At 49.2% G+C, this 20,604-nt stretch overlaps 6 protein-coding genes across 6 annotated transcripts; 4 read left to right on the forward strand and 2 right to left on the reverse strand.

The window, feature by feature from the left end:
• Positions 1 to 1,066: 1,066 nt before the first annotated feature.
• Positions 1,067 to 2,621, reverse strand: LACBIDRAFT_327553 (uncharacterized protein; the record flags this gene model as incomplete). Its single annotated transcript, XM_001881578.1, has 5 exons — positions 1,067 to 1,093; positions 1,261 to 1,531; positions 1,638 to 1,862; positions 1,970 to 2,079; positions 2,115 to 2,621. 5 exons carry the CDS (start codon positions 2,619 to 2,621, stop codon positions 1,067 to 1,069), a joined length of 1,140 nt encoding a protein of 379 aa, XP_001881613.1.
• A 444-nt stretch (positions 2,622 to 3,065) lies between these two features.
• BRD16205 (SAGA complex protein) lies at positions 3,066 to 6,755 on the forward strand (the record flags this gene model as incomplete). The annotated part of the gene is made up of 10 exons (XM_001881422.1): positions 3,066 to 3,071; positions 3,118 to 3,201; positions 3,257 to 3,334; positions 3,383 to 3,449; positions 3,500 to 4,543; positions 4,590 to 4,705; positions 5,082 to 5,222; positions 5,275 to 5,348; positions 5,413 to 5,550; positions 5,897 to 6,755. 10 exons carry the CDS (start codon positions 3,066 to 3,068, stop codon positions 6,753 to 6,755), a joined length of 2,607 nt encoding a protein of 868 aa, XP_001881457.1.
• Positions 6,756 to 7,433: 678 nt separating this feature from the next.
• Positions 7,434 to 8,298, forward strand: LACBIDRAFT_250310 (uncharacterized protein; the record flags this gene model as incomplete). The annotated part of the gene is made up of 7 exons (XM_001881423.1): positions 7,434 to 7,497; positions 7,568 to 7,597; positions 7,656 to 7,696; positions 7,752 to 7,787; positions 7,844 to 7,870; positions 7,926 to 8,061; positions 8,120 to 8,298. Coding segments are annotated over 7 exons (513 nt in total), but the record flags the coding sequence as incomplete, so codon positions are not given.
• A 1,108-nt stretch (positions 8,299 to 9,406) lies between these two features.
• On the forward strand, positions 9,407 to 10,382 carry LACBIDRAFT_298034 (uncharacterized protein; the record flags this gene model as incomplete). Its single annotated transcript, XM_001881424.1, has 3 exons — positions 9,407 to 9,565; positions 9,618 to 9,782; positions 9,831 to 10,382. The coding sequence occupies 3 exons, from the start codon at positions 9,407 to 9,409 to the stop codon at positions 10,380 to 10,382; spliced, it is 876 nt and encodes a 291-aa protein (XP_001881459.1).
• A 152-nt stretch (positions 10,383 to 10,534) lies between these two features.
• Positions 10,535 to 11,682, reverse strand: LACBIDRAFT_327556 (uncharacterized protein; the record flags this gene model as incomplete). Its single annotated transcript, XM_001881579.1, has 3 exons — positions 10,535 to 11,134; positions 11,185 to 11,475; positions 11,530 to 11,682. The coding sequence occupies 3 exons, from the start codon at positions 11,680 to 11,682 to the stop codon at positions 10,535 to 10,537; spliced, it is 1,044 nt and encodes a 347-aa protein (XP_001881614.1).
• A 6,872-nt stretch (positions 11,683 to 18,554) lies between these two features.
• LACBIDRAFT_327558 (uncharacterized protein) lies at positions 18,555 to 20,321 on the forward strand (the record flags this gene model as incomplete). The annotated part of the gene is made up of 1 exon (XM_001881425.1): positions 18,555 to 20,321. One exon carries the CDS (start codon positions 18,555 to 18,557, stop codon positions 20,319 to 20,321), a length of 1,767 nt encoding a protein of 588 aa, XP_001881460.1.
• Positions 20,322 to 20,604: the final 283 nt, after the last annotated feature.

Consider the following 20,604-nt stretch of genomic DNA (forward strand, 5'->3'; position numbering starts at 1 on the left):
AGGAGTGGGTGACTTTGGAGAACGTACTCATACTTGGGAAAGTAATTGAATGTAGAGTCATCTATGGAAACAGTCGTTAGCTATCGCCGTCACAAAATTCAATATGAACTCACTTCAAGTCGACAAACTTGTCAAGCGAACCAAAGGGCCTGCCGCCATGCAAATATATCGGCGCTCGAACACGACCCGCTGAGCCACTGTGCAGTACCTCCATCCTCGGAAAAATGCAGGTATGAAGATGAACCATTGTTCAAACGGACCGTGTGCCTTGGGATGCTGTGGCCTCGATGATCGGGCCACTCATTTTGAGCGATGGATTAGTATCGAGTTTAAAAAGGGAAACAAAAGGGCAACAGTGAGCCCAACCAAAGCTCAGCGCTCAGTGCTCAACATAGAATGTCAATCATGGTGTTTAGGGAGAAGCAAGTGAGAAGTTGGTGAGAACGGCAAGCGCCATCAAAGCCGCCTTTGGATCGGAGCGAGGAAGCGATATCATAATCACTGCCTATTTTTAGTGAACGCGCCGCCGTCGGTCTAGTAGTGCTTCCCGCCACTTTCAGTGCTGAATGGCACTTTTGTAGAGATCTCGATGTGATCCTGACCTATTTATAGATGGCAACGCCGAGTGACTGAGGTCTTCAAGGCCAATTACCTATTGCCAAAGAATTGGCCTTAGAAGGCTTCGATCACTAATAACTGTCATGCCTTAGGTGTACAATACATATTCTGGTCATAAGTAACCTGGTGAGAAAATTCAGTACTACGAATTTTACAGCAATTTACATGCCTCAGCGGTGCATCTTCTTTTAAGTTTTCCGGTTCATTTACAACTCATAGAGCTATGCCGGATCACTTCACGGAGATACGCCGAGTCTTAGATCTTAACCCTCCTCGCCGCCCCGTGCCCCTGTGTCTGTGTTCTCGCTCCGTTGGACACCATCATTCTGGACTCGCCTCAAACTTCTTTCCTGCGACGTCAAAATCAAGACTTATTTCTAACTTCTATTCGAAACACAAACAATTGCAGCACGATTCTAAGGGCATGTAAGAATGTTCTAATGGGTATTCAAGGAATGTGGCGCAGGCTTGGTGTCTGAAACACGTGGTAAGTGAAATGGACTATTAAGAAAAAATTTGGTACTCACAAGTTCATACGATGTCTAGCGGACTCAACCTTGGCTAGGCTTCGTCCGAGTCAACGGTTCCCCGCTGGTGTTCCGGTAAGTGAAATACATCAGCAACTGAAAAAAACTTACTCACCGACTCCGAAGACGGGAGTGCCGATGACAAGTTGGTGTGGTCCAACACCTCGGTATCATTTTCCCCTGCTAACCCCCTATCCTCTATCGGCGTATCGTCTTCACCGGCGAAGTAGTCATGTATGACTTGAAGACAGCCAACGATATGGCCTAACACTCCCAGGACATGAGGGCCAAGCGCTCTCCAGAGGTTCATCGCCATCTCAACGAATGTTAGTGGCGTGTTATCCTGACCACCGCTGTCCCCGAAAGTATCGCCTTGTAGACGATGTCTCCGAGAAAAATAAAAATAAGAGCAAAAGACACATGTAGGAGTATAGGCAAATTCGCTGATGAAAACATATTAGAACGATGTCTGGGATCCCAGTCTGTGCATACCGGCGATGTCCCCCGACCAAAACCCTTCTGCCTTCAAAACAAAAAGGGCGTTTAAGAAAAATACCAACTCCGAGATCAATGCGAAATTTCGGTGCCGCACGAAGCGGGCGTAGATACCCATGAGCGCGGGATGAGAGGAAAGGAGAAGAATATGGGCGGCGAATAATCCAGGGCCGTTCACTACTTGGTACCTCGAGATTGTCGCTGACAGCGACAGGAGGATGACTTCAGCGATTATGAGCAGGAGGTGGGCAGGTGTGATAACGTCGTCATTGGTGACTGTTAGGATTTGTGGGGTGTTGTGAAGGTAAGGTCGTCTTTAAGTACATAACACTGATTGCGACTGGGACTGGTCCCAGTTGAAATTGAAAGGGGGAAGCCAGTGGGAGCCCCTGCACGATGCAGTACATAAATCATTGGTCGACCAGTCAGCTTGAAGACGCTGAAACGGCAGATATCATTGTGATGCTACATTACCATCTCCAGAAGAAAGATAGCCTTAGGGAATCGAATGTTGTCCGGGAAAGGCACGAGAGACAACGAGCGACTTTTATCCTGGATGTTGAAATAAAACTGTGACTGAGGGTGGATGAAGATGAAATCTGGATCGTCGGGTGTGCGGTTACATGCGGCAATCGTCGTCTCGAGGCACACTGAGTGGGGAAAAGTTTTCGGCTGGCTTAGATCGAGCAAGATCGACTCTACATGACGTGGGTTGAAGCCAAAGAAAAGGCGACAGTCAGAAGATTTCGTGATTTGTGTTGAAGCTGCGTGGAGATCCTGATCTGCAACGAGTAGTTGGAGGGGGCCAAGGCAGGTGGGAACGAAGTGGGCGAACGCCAGCGCATCAAGTTCTGCCCACACCAGACATTCGATGTCTGCGTTAGAAAGCGTCCGGGCGTACTTTAAACGATTTTCCTGCACCACTTGGGACCATGGGCTGGAATCGTAGAGTTCTAGCATTTGGTAATGATGCAAGTTCATTATTAGTATTGTTTATTTGTGTTCTGAGTTATCTTCGCAGAAACGAACAAAACCCCCAACAGCACATCTTCCTACCCTTCTACTTTCTATTTTTACACCCTTCCCCAATGTTTCAGTCAGGCTATATGCGCGTACATGCAATTTCATGTGATTTCTGTATCATATATAAGGCTTGTATAAGGCGTCCTTTCCAAGTCCTTTCGGCGAATGGAACTTTTATCTTTCCCCCCACTTTCTTAGCATGATAATCGTCCGCTCGTCTACTCCAGTTCTCTACAAGCCCTTCAAATTGTACGCACAAGGCGTAAGCTGAGCCTTTTTTTCTTTTACTCTTCCCCGACGCCAACCCGACGCTTCCACTTCCCTCTAGACACGTGACGAGCCACATTGTTTGGTTCTGAAGGGTCAGCACATCATCACGCTTGACCTCGACCACCACCTTCGATGAACGTAAGTGACCACAGACCGCCTTCAATCCTTGCCAATTTCCTCATAGAACTTGCTCCGTACTCTTACGGAAAGTCAAGTAAAGCCGGCTGGAGATCTCCGGCTTCTGCTTACTGCCGTCAATGAAGCCAGGGTACGCGCTCCCACCATTGTTCTTTGTCCGTTGTTGACTTGGTGTAAAGCGGCAGAATCAAGATAGCAAGTTATCTGACCCGTTCTTTGATTCGCTTGAAGGTCTTTTGGCTGATTTGAGGTCGGTCACCATCGTGAGTTGTTTCACGCTTTCTCAACGTTATATATCTAACCTTTGAAAGGACAACCACGACGCCGAAGCCTTCCTCAAACCCGTCTCAAGAGTCGACGTGCCAGACTATTATGACGGTTCGGCTCTTCCCCACTCACTCCACCTACTACCGACTAAACGCATGCAGTCATCAGCAACCCCATGGATTTTCAAACAATGCTCAAAAAAGTAAAACAAAAAGCCTACAAGTCAAAACGCGACTTCCGGGACGACCTCGAACTGATCTGGTCAAACTGCTACAAATACAACGCGGCGGAGGACCACCCCCTCCGTGGGTGCGTTGACCGACTGCGTATAAAGGCCGAAAAACTGCTGCGGTACATCACTGATCGGAAGGAACGTACGGACCCTCCGATACCCAACCACCAATACAACTACCACCACCAAGCAGGGCGCGCGATCCCTAAAGTGAATGGCGTCAAGCCATTGGCGAAGGATGCGCCGTTTCTGGAGACGCCTGCACTTGTAAGGACGCCAGAGGGCATGGCGTCCTTTTTGGCGCTTGACAAAGGGCTTTCTGTGGGAGACGAAAAGGTTTTGGAGCAGTTGAGGAGTTTCACGGATCCTGCTAGTCCGATGGATTCTTCGCCACGACCGTCGAAACGCGCGAGATTGGAGGAGGGCGAGGATGAAGACACTTCGCAGTTATGGTGGAACACCGTACCGGGGTTAGTGGCTAACGGAGTGCCGGGTATCTCCCCTTCTTCGTCTAGTCCCCCCAAACAGCGCACTGTATCGGTTCAGACGAACCCAAAGTCGCTGTTGAGCGTGATGAATGCGAATATCAAGACGATGAAGAAGGTGAGGGGGACCCATGCCAAGTTTGCTGCGTTGGCTGCTACCACGACGACGACGACGGGTGGGGAGGAAGCGGTGCTGGATGGTGATGCGGGTGTTGGGGTTGGGACTGGAGTAACAACGGGGTTTGGAGGGTTTGCGACGGGGTTGGCGGTGGAGGAGGATGTACTCGTGGAGGGTGATACCATTGATGAGCGGCCTTGGTTGGCTAGAATGGAGGGTAAGGGTAAGGTTGTGGGGAGGGGAAAGAAAAAGGCAAAGACAAAGAGGAAGGAGGAGGTGTTTGAGGGTGGAATTGAGATTGGAGAGGTAAATGCGCATGAGTGTATAAAGTGGATGAATGAGAAGGTTTTGGAGCATGTTGGATTTCAGGGTGGGTCCGGTCTCTTCTTTACCTGCACCAAGCTAACTCTTCGTAGGCACATCGGCGAGCGCGTTGGCTGTCCTTGCGGATTTGACCTCCGAGTACCTGCTCAATGTTGGTCGGACGATCCGATATTTGGTGGACCAGTATGCGGAGACTATGACGCCAGAGGTGAGTTGTTGTTGGTGGTGCTCTGCCCCGTGTTGCACTCTTTGTGCATTTGGACGTGCTGGACTTTTCCCCCACCGCCGTTTCGGAGACAAGCACCCTTTGCCCATCATTTCTCCCCTTTCCCTCCGGAGGCTATTCTGTAGAATCCATCCTCCCTTCTTGTCTCTTTGGAGGATGGGCCGTTGATGGAGCTCTGCTCCATGTTTCACTCTTTATGTAATTGTTCGTGCTGGACCCTTGTTTTCCCGCTATTTCTTTCGGAGGCAATCTCCCTTTCTGCCCATCCTTTCTCTTTCTCTCCCCTTCCGAGCCTGCTGTCCAGAATCCATCCTCCCTTGTAGTCTCTTTTCATCCATCTCACCATTGCACTCAACAGGAAATCATCCTCCACACCCTCTTTGAGAGCGGTTCTTCCAAAGTACAAGATTTAGAACGATACATTTCCGATGATGTCGAGCGATACGGCGCACGGCTAAGTGAGCTCGAGAAGAAGCTTGTTGGGGCTTATCGTGAGCTCGTAAGTCCCCTTCTCCTCCCTCTGATGAGGTCGTTGCCTACTGATTTGATAGACGGCGAACGAAACTCTGGAAGATGAAGGCCTGTTCGATGAAGAAGACGAGGAGGAGACGGGGGCGTTGGCTATGTGCGTTAATCTCCCCCTCTTTTCCCTCTCTTGTTTGTGGATGTGGTACTGACGTGTGGAATAGGGGCGACTTTGCGGATATGTTGGGCGAAGATTACCTTGGACTTCGGGAGCTGGGTATTGCTGCCGAGTTTGGGATGTCGAGTTTGAGTATCCCGAAGAGGTTGTTGAAGGGGAAGAAGGGGAAGGGTGTTGTTGCTGCGTATGTCCTTTCTTGTTTTCTTGCTTTTGTGTTTTTTGTGTTTCCTTTGCAATCCCTCCCTCTTTTGAATTTTGGATGATTACTCTTTGTCGACCTTGGACCTTCCTTCGCACTCCCCTCGAATCATCTTTCCGACCTTTTCACCTTAATCATCTGTTATGACAGCTTCCCTTCTTCCTTCAATCCATCTTCAATTTGCGCGGAACGTCGAACTTACCTTTCCCCTCACTCCGCCTTGCTTGTCCGCTTTTCACTTTCGCGCACTTTGACTTTTCCTGACTTTATCATCATTTCTTTTCCCTTTTTTGCCTGCCCATCGACTGACTAACTTTCTTTCATAACACAGCGCCAAACCAACAGAACCACCACCGCCATACCCACCACCACCACCCTTCGTCCTGCTGACGTCCTCAAAGGTGGACGACCAGATTGGGTTGTTGAGGTCATATTACCAGAGTCGATTCGACAAACTGGCTGCGGATGCTGTTGGGCCTGCGCATCCACCACCTTTTATTGCGCCGAGGCTTTCTGGGCCGATGATGCCTGGGATTGCTGGACCGAGTGTACCTGCACTTGCTGGGCCAAATGTGCCTGCACTTGTTGGGCCGAGTATGCCTGCTGCGCCTGCGCTTGTTGGCCAGAGTTTGCCTGGGCCCACTGCACTCCCTGGCTTGTCGATGCCATCCTTGCCACCTCTGCCCACTATGACGAATGACCACCAAGTGGACGTCAAGCCTCCACTGGCGACACAATCACAATCACAAGGACAGTCGTCTCAAGCGACGTTGCCATCCCACATAGAAACGCTATCTCAAGCAACGGCGCCGCCTCAATCTACGGCACCATCATCACAAGACGTCTTCATGGCCGCGCCTGCTCGACCTGCCATCGAGCTCGTGCTCCCAGACGACGCTCCCAACGCTTTACAGATGAAGATGGGGCCTTTGGGTCAGATTGTGAAAGTATCGGGTGGGGCTGGAGGATCGAAGAAGCGGGTGAGGGGACCGCAGGTTGCTGCGGCTGTCAGTGCGAGTGCAGCTGGGGATGGGGGAGAAGGTGGTGGGGCGAAGAAGGCGGTGAAGAAGGGGAATGTGGGTGTTGGGACTGGGAATGGGAGGAAGAAGAATTTAAAGCCGGGGGAACAGGGCCAGCCGCAGCCGCAGTCGCAGCCGCCGATTTCTGCTGGTGTTGTTGCGAGTGCTTGATTTTGGGGTCTCGGACCTGCTTTCCGGGTGGCTTTGGGATTCTTCTCTCCTTTCTTCCTTTTTTTTTTCCTCATCGCTCGCTCTTCTCATTTGGATTACTTATCGCACTCATACTTGCATTACTCATTGATAATCGCACATTTGGAAACATCGCATACGAGACAAGGCAAAGAGCGGTAATAGCCGAGATTTATAGTACTGCCTTTCTGAGAGCTGTGCTCCTTATAACCCTTTCCTCTTTCCTCTCCAATTACGGATCCGAACCCTTCTCCCTTTACCACTACCAACCCTAGTTGAGAACGAGTAGTATGTCTTACGGAGGCGTACGTCGATCTCTCAATGATAAGCCCACGGACTGATTATCTTCTACAGTATGGAGCACCACCTGGAGGAGGAGGATATGGAGCACCACCAGGCGGAGGGTATGGAGCGCCACCTGGAGGAGGATATGGTGGAGGATATGGGGCGCCCCCTCCAGCTAATAGCGTGCGTCTTTGTTATGATCCCTGTGCAATCAGGATCCTCGTCTGACCCTGCCTCGCTTCTCCTTCCTGCACACAGGGTTATGGAGGAGGTTTCGCACCACCTGGCGGGGGACACCGCGGCCCGCCTCCTGGCGCCGATCCGCAGTACGTCCTTGTCCTTCTCCTCGTCCTCAAAGCTGATTCCGAGTAAAGGCTGTGGAACTGGTTCACGAGCGTCGATACCGATCGATCTGGGTCTATCACGGCGCCTGAGCTGGGTACGTCGTTTATCTATCTATATATATAGAGAGAGCCGGCGCTGATTATGGGTGAACGAATGGTATTTAGAGAGGGCGCTGATCAATGGCGATTGGACGCGTGAGTGCTTTGTTTTCTTTCACGGTTGAAATCTGAGCGGTGGTGTGGCTGTTACTAGCGTTTGATCTGGATACGGTAAAGTTGTTGATGAGTATCTTTGTGAGTCTCCCCTGCTTTGTTCCGGTTATGGGCGTCGTTGATCAGAGAGAGGTAGGATGTGGATCGGAGTGGGACTATCACTTTCAATGAGGTGCGCGCAACCCCTTTCCTCCTTCTACTGCGACTGAATTGCATTCTGCACTGTAGTTTGCTGGTCTCTGGAAATACATCAAAGTTTGTTATCGAGAACCTGTTACCCAATGACGTCATCTCACCTCACTCCCTCCAGGACTGGCAAAACGTCTTTAGGCATTTCGACCGAGACCGCTCAGGCTCCATCGACGGCCCCGAGCTGCGCGACGCGCTCGCTCAATTCGGGTACAACCTCTCTCCACAACTCCTCGACCTCGTTCAAAGGAAATACGGTGCCTTCCCTTTTTCCTCTCCTTACATTCATAACACTTACTTAGGCAGATGTTAAAGCGAACCAAACGGCTGTTCATGGTGGCCCACCCCCTGGAATATCGTTCGACCGTTTCGTGCGCGCATGTGTTGTTGTTAAGCAGTTGAGTGAGGCGTTCCAGAAGATTGACACGGATAGGGATGGGTGGATTCAGATCAACTATGATCAGTTCATGCAGACGGTTTTGACCTTGCCTTGAAGGGGAAGAGGCTGGGAGTTTTATATGCTGCGGATAGGCGGAAAAGGAGAAGGAGAAGGAAACGGTTTTGTTGAAGTTTGAAATCTTTGTATTTTGGGTTCTGACTGCTGCAACGTTATTTAACTCTCTGCTCATATGTTATTTGGCTTGTCCATCTTCAGTCGGAATTCCGTCTCGACATTGAAGTTCGTTGAAACTTGAGCCGCTCTCTTCATTCCGAACCCTATCCTCATTTTTCGACGCAACATATCTGAACTCCTCTGGTCGGATACGCAACCTCGCAGCACACTTAAGGAGCTTTGAACGTCCGGATTCACGACGATCCACATTTATTCCTATTTCTCGGAAACGATATTCGGTGCTGCTCAGTCACATATGTTAGTCACGTTATCCCTTACCTAATGGAGTAGCCGGAGGTGACAAAACACCGTACCACATGGGCCCAGCTGGGCGGCCCGAATGGTATGATGTGCCTTAAGGAACGGTCGGGCCGGGATCGTTACAGGGACTCACTAGCACGAGGCAGCCGTCCTTCTCACCAAACGCGTCATGTAATACCGCCGGGAACATTACAATGAATGGCCTTGCCCGGCGGGGCCATTTGCCGCGCCCCCATAAACACAGTGTAATGGATACGCATGATGATAGGTCTGCATTCGTACGCAAAATGCCATGAATATGAGCCATTACCACTGACAAACAAACTCGTTGATGAATCACAATAAGGGTCTGACCTGCAGGTTGCCATGAGGCCAGGCCATGTTGGGCAGCCTAGCGGACGCTATCACTAATTCACCCCCATTCAACCATGAGCAATACGACGTCCAGACCAGACAATGGGCTCCTCAATACAACAAGACAATTCGAAGGTTATCTACAAAAAAAGTTTCGCGCACTACTGCGGGGTGATGAGATACATGTGCCATTTCCGACACCTTGGACACTTGAACTTCTCAGCGAGGTTGACCGTATTGCCTTGATTCTCGTCGAAGCATTTTGTAATCCCAGTGAGACTCGCAGGGGTTTATTATTCTATCGTATGTTCTAAGGCCACCCAGTTCAGACATCATGGGATGCCACTCGGTATTGTGACATTATAGGGGCCGCAATGAATGGGTTGCAGCCAGCCGCTGAAACGAAAGTTGCAGAAAGATACCCACCTATCTACAATCCTCCACATCATGCAATGAAGCCATTTGTTGTGACCGATATGCACCGCAACGCCCTCGTTTGGTATCTGCCGAATATACTCACCGCCGGGCGACAAGTAAGCTCTACGCGGCGGCGCGTCTGATTATCACAACTGATATTAGTTGCAGGACGCCATTTGGAAATTACTCAAGATCCTGGAACCAGCCCTTAAAATGGATAATCGTACCAAAAACTGGAGGCAAAACTCAAAGAATTTTCGTGATCCCAATCTCTGCAAACTCAAGCCGGGGACAGTCAGCATATCCCCCGCCTGGTTTCAGCAAGGGCATGAGGTGTGTTCCCCGCCACTAATTAGTAGTCTGATTTCATTAAGAGTGTAGTCAATGATGTTCAAGTTGGAAGTTGGGGCACAAATGAAAGATGACGCCGCCGGAGGACACTGGGCGAGTGAGATGCAAGAATCCTCTGCCCTTATTGGATCGATACTCGGAATTACTCATCCCCAGTTGTATCAACAAGGCCTTGAGGCGCTGACACTTCTTTCTTCCGAGGGCGGCAAATTTGTGGACAATGAGGAACAACTTGTCCGGGCTTTGAAAGTTTGGACTTCCCCATTCACTGCACTGTCGGTCATAACCAACCGAAATACCCCCGCGCATCGCGATACCAAAGGTAGAAATGAATGGCTTGACTTCGTGGTCGCATTGGGAGAAGATGACTCTGTCGGGGTCATGACCTTCCCAGGCTTGGGGTTAACAGTAGGGTACAATCCCGGAACCATAATCGCTATAGCAGGGAAAGTCGTCCGACATGCTGCTGAATTTGAAGGCGGGGAGAGAGCTTGCATTGCATATTACATGCGGAACAAAGTACAAGAACGATTAGGCATCCCGGCGGGGACATGGATGAATTGTTGTATGTATGATGCCTAACCAAGCCGTCATTTCAAAGTTGTTAGGCTCTACGTAGAACAGTAAACGATTGATACAAAAGTCGTTAGGCTCTATATAGGACAGTAAGCTAATGTAACCTGCCATTCACCAGATACTGTAATCAGTCAGTGGCTCGCCGCCGGTGGCAAGATTTACTCTGATCCACTATTGGAACAAGTAACGTCTTCGCAGTATTCACTCATCCCAAAGTCGATGGAAGACTCATGATCAGAGCCCTCTTCAGAGAATTCCCAGTCAAGGCCTGTAGATGATACAGGTGATGGAAAGTAATCATCTCTGGTATTGTCCAACGGAGATAGGTCACTTGGGTGCCCCGGCGGCCAACCAATCTCGGTGACGTCTGCCGTCGGACACGTGGGTTTGGTGACCATATCTGCGGGAGGTACCACAGAACTGTCGCTGCCCACTGAAGACGTATTGTCCCTCGCAAAGGTTGTATACCGGAATATGTAGCGACTTCTCATCGGTGGGATGCTCCTCCAAGGGCCCTTCGGGATTGGTAAGTTGGGTGGGAGTGTAAGATCCAATTGTCCCAGCTGAACCTCATCCATCAAATGCTCCAAACACTGTATGTCTGATCGGGCACCATCACGTATATTCCTCCAAGTGCCTAGGCCTTGCTCAATCCTTAACAAAGCACTCTGGAAAGCATCTAAAATCCGCGCCGCCGGGGCATTCAAAGCGGCCACGTTAATATCTTGAGGTGGGGGTGGCGGGGCTTCGGTGAGAGGCTAAACTACATGTGAAAAACGCCGCTACTATGTTGATAATAAACACGAACCTGATCGACCAATTTCAACCAGTCATGGAATGCAGCTGTCTCTTCCTCTGAATATGCCGCCGGGGGTGTCAGGGGCCCGCCGGGGTTGTTCCACCAGTCGACATGGGATGCGGCGAAAATGTTACTAGGATCATCCATGTAGGCTGGATCGACGAGAAGACCCTGCTGAGGTAGTGATGCTAGGTCCGATTGTTGGGGATGTGTTCGAAGGATGAAAAAGCTGACCCAAGAGGGCACCTTGACGATAAAGCCCGCAGCAACATGATAACCAATTGCCTTGGCGAGTCTGTCCTGGTGTTAAATATGAGATAATATTTGCAACGTCTGCCATGGAACGACACTCACTCCCTCTAGACGGAGCCCTATGGTCCACCACTGATGTTTCTGGGGGTCATTTCGCCAGTCATCTTTATGATCTTCAAATGCCTTCCAGGCCGCTTTGCAACGTGAAGCGAAGTAGTATATGCACCACTGGCCTTTTCCATTTCCTACGGGCATGGTGGTTGAATGGAAGCAAAAGGCGATGATTGATCTTAATCGGAATCTTGATAGCCAGGCCCCAAAACATGTGATCAAAATTTAATAGTCATATGACCGACGGAACTACAGTGGAAGGGGGCTTGGCCGGCAGAGACCAGCAAATGGCCAACATCGCCGCCGGGCCCCATCCCGCAAATTAAAGAAAAAAGTATGGTTCCCGCAAATTGCATGATTATGATGAGAGTCCTTTACAGGAGAATGAGCTGTTTATACTGACTATTTGCTTCCCCAAATCTTTTATTGGCATCTTCAGCAAGTCGCCTCCAGATATCAAGTTGGGCTTCAGCATAGCAGACATGTCCATGCTTCCCCGCAGTAACGGCTAGGTCCTTCCACATCGTCCACTTCTCCATTTGATGCATGAAAAACCTAGTAACCCATTCCATTTCATGAGAAGTGATGTTGAATTCCTCCCGCCAACGATGATATCGTGCCCTCGCCCGAAGCCAGTTGACCCTATGGACTAAATGGCACTTGGTAACAGACCGAGGAGAGGCTTTTGTGCACTCACATTCCACCAACCTAGAATTATCATCCATGTCACCTGACAAATCTGCCGCCCAAAACCAAGCTGGTCGGATGTTCCTTTGGCCAGCGGCGTTTGGATCCGCAACGGAGGTGTTCACTTTCATATCCTTCAGCTCCAGCGGCTTGTACAATAACCCCACGACTTTGTCGGGGTCTCCCAACTTGCGAAGTGCACCGACGGCATGTGCATAAATCAGACGGTGATGATGAAGGAGGACTGGTAGCTACCACTTACATCATGTACTCCTGAGCTGTACCATAGAAGTTCCTGCTTAGCTACCATGAATGAAATGAAATGAATTTTCATTCATTCATGGCACCTGTTTCATTCTAGATAATTTATTCTGTTTCATTCATTCCTGGTGACTGTTTCATTTTTTTATTTCATTCCACCATGGCAACTGTTTCATTCCTTGCTTCATTCTTCACAGGTGCCTATTTCATTGTTAGAGCTGTGAAAATGATTATGTAATTGATACAAAATATTTAAATGCCTTATTTGGCAACAGCATGCCTATCTTGTTGTGTATTTGAGCCTCAAATGCAAAAGTACCCCCATATGGCCTCCCACCCCACTGCAGTAGGGCACAACACATCAGGTATAATTGTATATTGTTTCCTTATTTAGATGTGTATTAAAACATCGAAATTGTTGCCTGAAAGAATGAAACAAAAATGAAATAACTGCCTGGAAAGAATGAAATGAAAATTCCATGGCAATGAATGAAAAAAAAAATGAAACAGTCGCCAGGAATGAATGAAATGGAAGAATAAAGCAAAAAATGAAACAGTTGCCATGGTGGAATGAAATAAAAAAATGAAACAGTTGCCAGGAATGAATGAAACAGAATAAATTTCATTCTTGTCAGTAGAAATGAAGAAAAAATTGAAATGAAATGAAATGAAACAAAAAGTATTTCATTCTCCACGGCAATGAATTAGAATGACTTGGAATGAAACAGTTGCCATGAATGAATGAAAATTCATTTCATTTCATTCACGGTAGCTAAGCAGGAACTTCTATGGTACATGCCAGGTTTTACATGATGTAAATGGCAGCTACTAGTGGAAGGACCCTTCCAACGGATAGCACCCCCGCCCAGGCTCTTGTCTTTTTTACTTTGCTTTTCTTGATCTTTCGAAGCTTCTTTCCATACTCAAATGAGAGATTGGCGATCGATACGCGGACTCCTTGTAGAGCCTCATTTGCTTGACCTTTTCTAAGTTCATACTCCTTCCACAGAAGCCCCTCCAGTTGTCGAGCCTTGAGTTCCGCAACTCCCAAAGTCGATGGAAGGGCGATTTTTACATGCTCTACCGCTTCAGTCGCTGATCTAGCAGCAGCAGCAGCCCGGGCTGCCTTTGCAAGGGCCACTTCCGCTGGAGACATCCCCGCCGCCAGGGCTCCCTCCGCAAAAAAAGCTTGTGGTGCACCCTGCTCGACATTGTCCATGGGAAGGGGATCATCAATTTCAATCACGTCGTCCATATCAAACTCTTCAGAGAATAGAGTGACATTTTCTGAAATGGTTTGTAGGATGTTTCTCCCCAAGAAGTTCATGGCAGTTCGATTAAAAGCATCCACTCTGGCCCGCAGTCGCTCCCGGCGTTTAGCCAGATCCACCTTTTGACTTGTAGTTAGATAACGACCAAGCCTACGAATAAGCAACCTAAGTTCCATCCTATTGAAAAGAGTTAAAGTATTTGAGGCGATTGCTCAATTCTGAGACCTGGACTTACTGTGTTTCCTCAATTTTGAGACCTGTAGCAATCCAAGAAGTCTGACCTGCTTCTCCCCTAGACATCGTCTCTTGTTCCATTAAAGTGAGTTGCACATCAGCAGTCGTCTTCAAGGCTATAGAGAGATTGTCAGTTCCCATGGCCGCCGGGGTGCAGTCTTCGGTTGACGAAGGTGCCCGCTGGCGGCCATGATGTTAAATCACAAAGACTTGAAAACATATACATGCCTTCCTCATTCTTCGGTCGGACCGGTGCCATTATATCCATGGCCTCCAGGTTTTCTCTTTCCCGTTCCCACTCTGCTCTCCGAATCTCGTTTGTCCAGTTGTCAATGTCGTTGGCCAGAGCTGAAGTCTTTAATCGGTCGAAATAATCTTTGCTATCCACCAATCCAATCACGGACTTGTTAAATTTCGTGATGACAAAAGAGACAATGTTGACCATCTTATTCCAGTTGCTGTAGTTCATGTGGTCATCCAAAACCTCCGTCCTGTGAGCCAGAGTTGAACTTCGAGTGCTTCGTGATATGTCATTCAGCTGTGCCCACAAAGACTCCAAGATCTCTCCATCAACCATTCCTGCACCTGGAATAAAAGAAGTTGCAAATCGGAAGAGGCACGAGTCTTGATGGCCATGGACATGAAAGAGCCCAATAGCCATGAATAACTGGACCTTTTCTGGCAAGGAAAGAAATGGATTTTGGTTGATTCTTTCCCAGAGATGAATGTGGTATTGGCACATGACATCATAAATGACCATGACCTTAGCCCCATCTTCCACGGCCATGGTTTTAAGGGCTTCGCATAATGCATAGTCAATGTTCATCTGCCTCTCCCCCTTCTGAAAGTCAACCACACTTCCCGGGATGAAGGCACCAGAACGAGCACAAGCAAAAGCGGCGATACCAGTAGCGTCACATCCCGCATGATTTTGACTTGCATTATTCACCGCCTGGTGATTGCTGCATGTTGACTTTGTCTGTCAAACAATGTAGTTAGCCGCCGGCCTCGCAATGAATTCCACCGCCGGCCAGAATCCCCGCCGGCCATCAAATACACCACACTTACTTGGCGTATTGGCACCGGATGTGCCAGATATGCTTTATATCTAGCTTGATTGGTCATCATACCCTCCCCGTTTGTCAATGGTACATCATCCAATGGATTCTTCTGCTTCAAGTGATCTGCCGAGAAATTTCCATCCACACAAATAAATCGTGTAAATACCTCTCTTGAGTACTGAGTGTTAGTTCCGTCAATGTCTGAATAATTTATGCAACTAACTGATGTGGATCGCTTTTCCAGTTTTCCGGTAAGTTTACTCCGGGCTGGGGGCAGGAGGCACATCCATGAGCCATCTCTCCCCTCTCAGGGGGGTTGTCATGGTGGCCAAATCCAAAAGACTTTCTTAATTCCAAATTCCTCCATTGTCGGCTCACTCTGAGAAGTTCATGGTATCGATTTGGAACGGAGTTGGGGAAGGCCGGTGATGTCAGCCGCCGGAGCTTCAGATAATATTGGTAGCAGGAGCTTTTGCAAGATAGGTTGGTCATACGGAAGTCGTCCAACACGTTAAATGTGAAGACGGTCTTGATGGAAGAAAAGGAGGTGGGAAAAAGCTTCGCCGCAAATAGCTGTTCATCGTGGGGTCTTGCAGAGGGGCAAATGCAGTAGTGAATGGGAAGATGATGCACACCGTTTGTTTCAATAAATGTGACAAATGGATTTCCTAGGGCATCCTCACCATTCGGGTGAGGGGGAGTAGCCATGCCTTGCATTCTTTTGTAGTGTTCCTGAGTAAAGCGGTCATCCCTGTCATCATTGTCATTTCCACTATCACCGTCGGGCACCTCATTATCTTCCATAACATCAATAGCATCGGAATCATAGCCGCTATCATGGTCCGGTGTTGCATACTCATCCTCAAACATATCTTGAGCTGCGGCGTTCATCTGCATATCAAGGTCCGGCGGGGCGTCTTGAACTGCGGCTGCATCGGACACCGCCGGCGCAGGGCTGTCAGTCATACCGGCGGGTGTATGTACGCCCGGCGGCATAGCTGGCCTGTCTCCTGATGCCGCATGAGGCACCGACGGTCCAGTTGGCTCACTCATCAAACTTCGGTCCCATTCAGCGTCTTGCCTGATATTCTCCTCTTCCTCTGCAAGTGCTAATCCAGGGCATGGGAGCCCTCCATGCCCCAAGTTGCAAACCAAACCAGATTCCCAGAGAGCACTTGTTCGAAAGTATTTACCATTCCAACACTGAACACGATGTGTGTGGAGCCTTTTATGTGAACTGCGGCAGCACGACCGGCAAAACAAGGGGGAAGCGGAACAGTCAAGACAACGAATGACCCCGTTTGGTCGGCCACACTCCATACAGCTCATGGTGGTGCCAGGGGCTTCAGCGTCAAGCATCACATGAAGATGGCTATCGCGAAGTCCTTTCCAATCCTGAAGATAGTCATTTTGGGTCTGATTTGTTTTCAGTGTCAACCATACTAAAAACATTCCTGACTAACCTTTCCTGTGGTCCTCCTGTGCAAGGGAATAGACTCGTCAACTTGATCAGCAAATTCTGCGTAGGCCTGTCCCGCATCCATGTTAGATTCAATGTTCTCTTCCCTTGTTTCCACGGTGGATGTTCTGTCTGTGGTTGGAAAGTATTTGAACTTTTGAACCTGGCCACGAGATGTGTTCTGAAGTGTTACTTCCATTCTAACAGGTCCTTGTCGGTGGTTGGGCTTGATCTTAATTCGATGCATGTTGAAATCGATGGAAGAGATAGCTCCATATTGATGCCTGAGACCTCCGTCGGTGTGTGGCTGTGCACCCAGACATGTGACCACCGGCGGCGCTTGATGCCTTGCGCATCACATGGCAAAAAAAGACTATGGCACCAGTGGGAGATCACCTTGTGGGATTCGAACCCTGGAACTGACCATAACGCTGGTGCACTCATCAGCATTTAACCACTCAGTCACGGTGACGTTAGAAACCACGTTCAATTGCAGCATTTTATGTACCCCCCGGCGGCCTGCACCTCTGCGGCCAAACAAGACTTCGGGACAATGGGAAGATCGCCGTGTGGGATTTGACCCCTGGAACTGACCATACCACTCTGTCGTCATCATCAGCGTTTAACCACTCAGTTACGGTGACATTACAGACCCGTTTCTTTATGTGACAAGTTTCCACCATGTTTGCACCTTTCCTTTCACATCCTCAGGCTGGCCTAATAATCGCCAAGTCATATAAAAACCACCAGTAACCAGCTTATAGAGACTGCTTTCGAACCAGGTGGGCCCGACGATGAGTTTCCCAGAGGGACAAATCGTCATGATGATTTCTCTGCTGAAATGCTCCTCGGTGTCAGGTGTTTGCATGCCGCAGAGTGGGGTAGTGGCTCTCAGCCTACATAAAGGACATCGTTAAAACACTGCAGAAAGCACGGTTTGAACAAGGTAGGCCCGACACACAATCGTTCAGGACAAAAAAAAGTGTGAACGATTTTGGTTGTGATGGTACCATGGAGTCAAGGTTTCATAGAGATTCAGTGCATAAAAGGACCCTTTATGAGTAACCTTAGGAGAACAGGCTTTCCCTGAAATCTTTCTTCATGATTATTAACAGGGCATGTAGGTTGATCATTTGGCTGGCTTAGGGGTTACACGGATAGAAATTGGCAGAGTGCGTCGTCGTTCTTCGGGTTGGCTCGGGATTCAGGGTCCGGCGGAGGGTCTGTGCACCATGCGCATCACCTCAGTTGGGAAATGTCCCAGGCACAAAGTACATCTTTGATGGCGTCCTGCCCGGGGACAACTAAAGTAACCGAGCTTTCCTCATTGCCGAACACATTTTCATAGGTTGTTTCCTGCTTTCCCCGTCATACTGCTTTCCTCGATGCCATCCCGCGATGTTCCCCGCAATAGCGGTCAGCGCCCACAACTAGAGAAAGGCCGTGAAAACTTTTCGCCAGCGGAACAGAAGGTTTTGAGGGAATATCTGGAGGACTTCAGATCCAAAAGCAAAGAAGAGCGTAAACAATTGTTGATGTTCAAGATATATCGATTGATTAAGTCGGTCGGACCAGAGCTTGATGGAGAACAATGGAGGATTAGGAAAAGGGTAAGTGGGTTGTGCCGGCTTGCAGAAACAAATGTCTGACCGACAAAGCAGAAAGTGAAGGAATGGTATTACAACCATGGCCGGCGGCCGCACGTCCGACAATTTGGATATGTTAAATCCATTTCACTGAAATATGTGGTTGCCCATGTCAAACAAGATGAACTCTACTCAAAGGTGACCGAGTTAGCTGGGGGCGCACCGCCGGGGTCAAGGGGGTTTCTTTCAAAATATCAACAAGGATTGAAATTCCTTCTGGATAACCTCTCAGCATCCGAGAAAGTAGAATATAAGACAATGGCTGACCAATGGACCAATGAGCCACCACCCGCTGAGATCCAATCAAAGTAAGTCATGCGGCTGGACACTGATGACCGCCAGGCTGTTCTGACCGCCGGCCGTTCCAACCAGACTTTTTGCTCGAGCGGGCTACAAGATGGTCCGTGAGATGGAAAAGGTCAAAAGCTATCAATTGGGGCTTGTTAGCTGGGGTTTGATAACACACTATAACAACAAGGGTGATTGCAATTGGATGTTCATTGATCACAATCCCGAGTTTGGCCCCGCCGGCACCCCCACTTTTGAAAGCATGTTTCCTAATGAAGTCAAGGGTATTTGTGAAGCATGGGCGACATACTGTGAACATATTCAAGGTGCACAATCTACATTTCCTCAAGGAATATCATATCTTATTGAATGTCCAGTACTCAAAACAGGTGTGTTTGGGGATGCAAACAAATACACCACCCGAAAGAAGAAGAAAATGAAATTTCAAATGGACGGTCAATTCCCCTTGTTGCCGTGTGCCCCGGCGGCCAGTCATGAAAAGACAGACACATTACAACTGATGATTCGGGAATTCATGGCTCTTCATTATCAACTTGCTTGCGGGAAAGAGTTAATAACGACTCCCTGGAGAGCAATAACAATTCATCAATCTAGATTGTGGGACTCCGACATGTGGCCATCTGGGGTTGTCGTCCAGGACCCCAGCAGAATTGTTCTTGGGGATTGCCGGAAGATTGTGACATTGTGGAGACATCGACAAGCACAGGGTGGAGCTTCCCATACCTTCAGATTCAACTTCTACATCCATTCAGAGGGCCTTCAAGCCGCTGTTTATCCTACATTTACACCGGCGGTAATCTCGCCACCGGCGGCGATCCCACCAACACCGACTCAGACCCAGGAACACCGGCGGCATACTTCACGCGGGACGCCGCCGGGCTGCAGTGACGTCACCCCAATGGCAGCTCCCCTCCCTCAAGTACAAATTCCAGCTGATGAGGGTATGCATAGCATGGGACAAACTCTACCATGTAGGCCGCCAGTGCCAACGCCAGACAGGCCGCCGGGCAACGGTGAAGTGAACCTCTTGCGGCCAGGGGCTGTTGCTGAGGGACATCTTCCTTCATTAGATGAACCTGAATCTGACCCACCGTTAGAAAAAGGCAAACAGAGGAAGAAGAAAATGACTCCATCGACAGGGGAAGACTGCTCGTCTGATGTGTCTACGGACGATGGAGGACGTAAAGGCCGAGGAACAAAAACCCTTAGATTGCAGAGGTCACTCGTGAATATGTCACCTGAGCCGGCATATGAAAATCATCAATCCCTACCCCCCAGACTTGGCAAAAAGAAAGGAAGAAAGAAAGCAAGGAGGGCACCCGCAGTAGTGAGGAGCACTGATGATGAGGCCGGCGGTGATGAGTCGTTACCCCCAAAAGGAAGAAAGAAAGCAAAGCGGGCACCTGCAGTAGTGAGCGGTGATGACGAGGCAGTCGGCGGGCCTAAGGCCGCGCCTTTGGCTAGGGGACCCAAGCCTAAGGCGAAGCCCTTGAGGAAGAATGCCCAAACTGCTCATTCTGTTGACGAAACACAGGGAGGTCAGCGGGACAGGGACGATTTGGACTTGGAGGACTTAGATCAACCTGACACCGGCGGAGGTCACGCCGCACTGGTCATGGGGAGCACAAACAGCACCGGCGGTGGCAACGCCGCACCTGAATGGAGCAGAGCCAGGCCTAAACCAAAACCTGTGAAAAAGAAAGCTCAAGCTGACAATGAAACACAGGCAGAACAGAGGGACAGGGAGGACAGTCTCTTCATTGTGAGAAAGTCTGGCCGTACGCTCAAGCCCAAGTTCAACTTCGCGCCGCCGGCCCAACTTCGTTTAGAAAAGGAGAGGGAGGCCAGGAAGTAATTAATAAACAGTTGCTATAGTTGATTGCATTGTGTTGTAATCACCAAAATCCCAACTTGACCGCCATTTCAGATTGATATTATTGATACTTGCAAAAATTGACAAGTATAGAGATGTATGCACAAAATAAAAGGAGAGGTGGACGCCGAGACCCAAGATGAAACATTTGACCCCCCGCAAAGAAAAACTAAGCCTCAACCTCTTCGCCCTCCGCATCTACGTCGTCTTGCTCTGCGGCCACAGGTTCGCTGTCAGCCGCCTTACCACGACCCTTCCTGCGGCC

Source organism: Laccaria bicolor, genomic scaffold (assembly GCF_000143565.1).
Source record: "Laccaria bicolor S238N-H82 LACBIscaffold_13 genomic scaffold, whole genome shotgun sequence".
NCBI lineage: Eukaryota > Fungi > Basidiomycota > Agaricomycetes > Agaricales > Hydnangiaceae > Laccaria > Laccaria bicolor.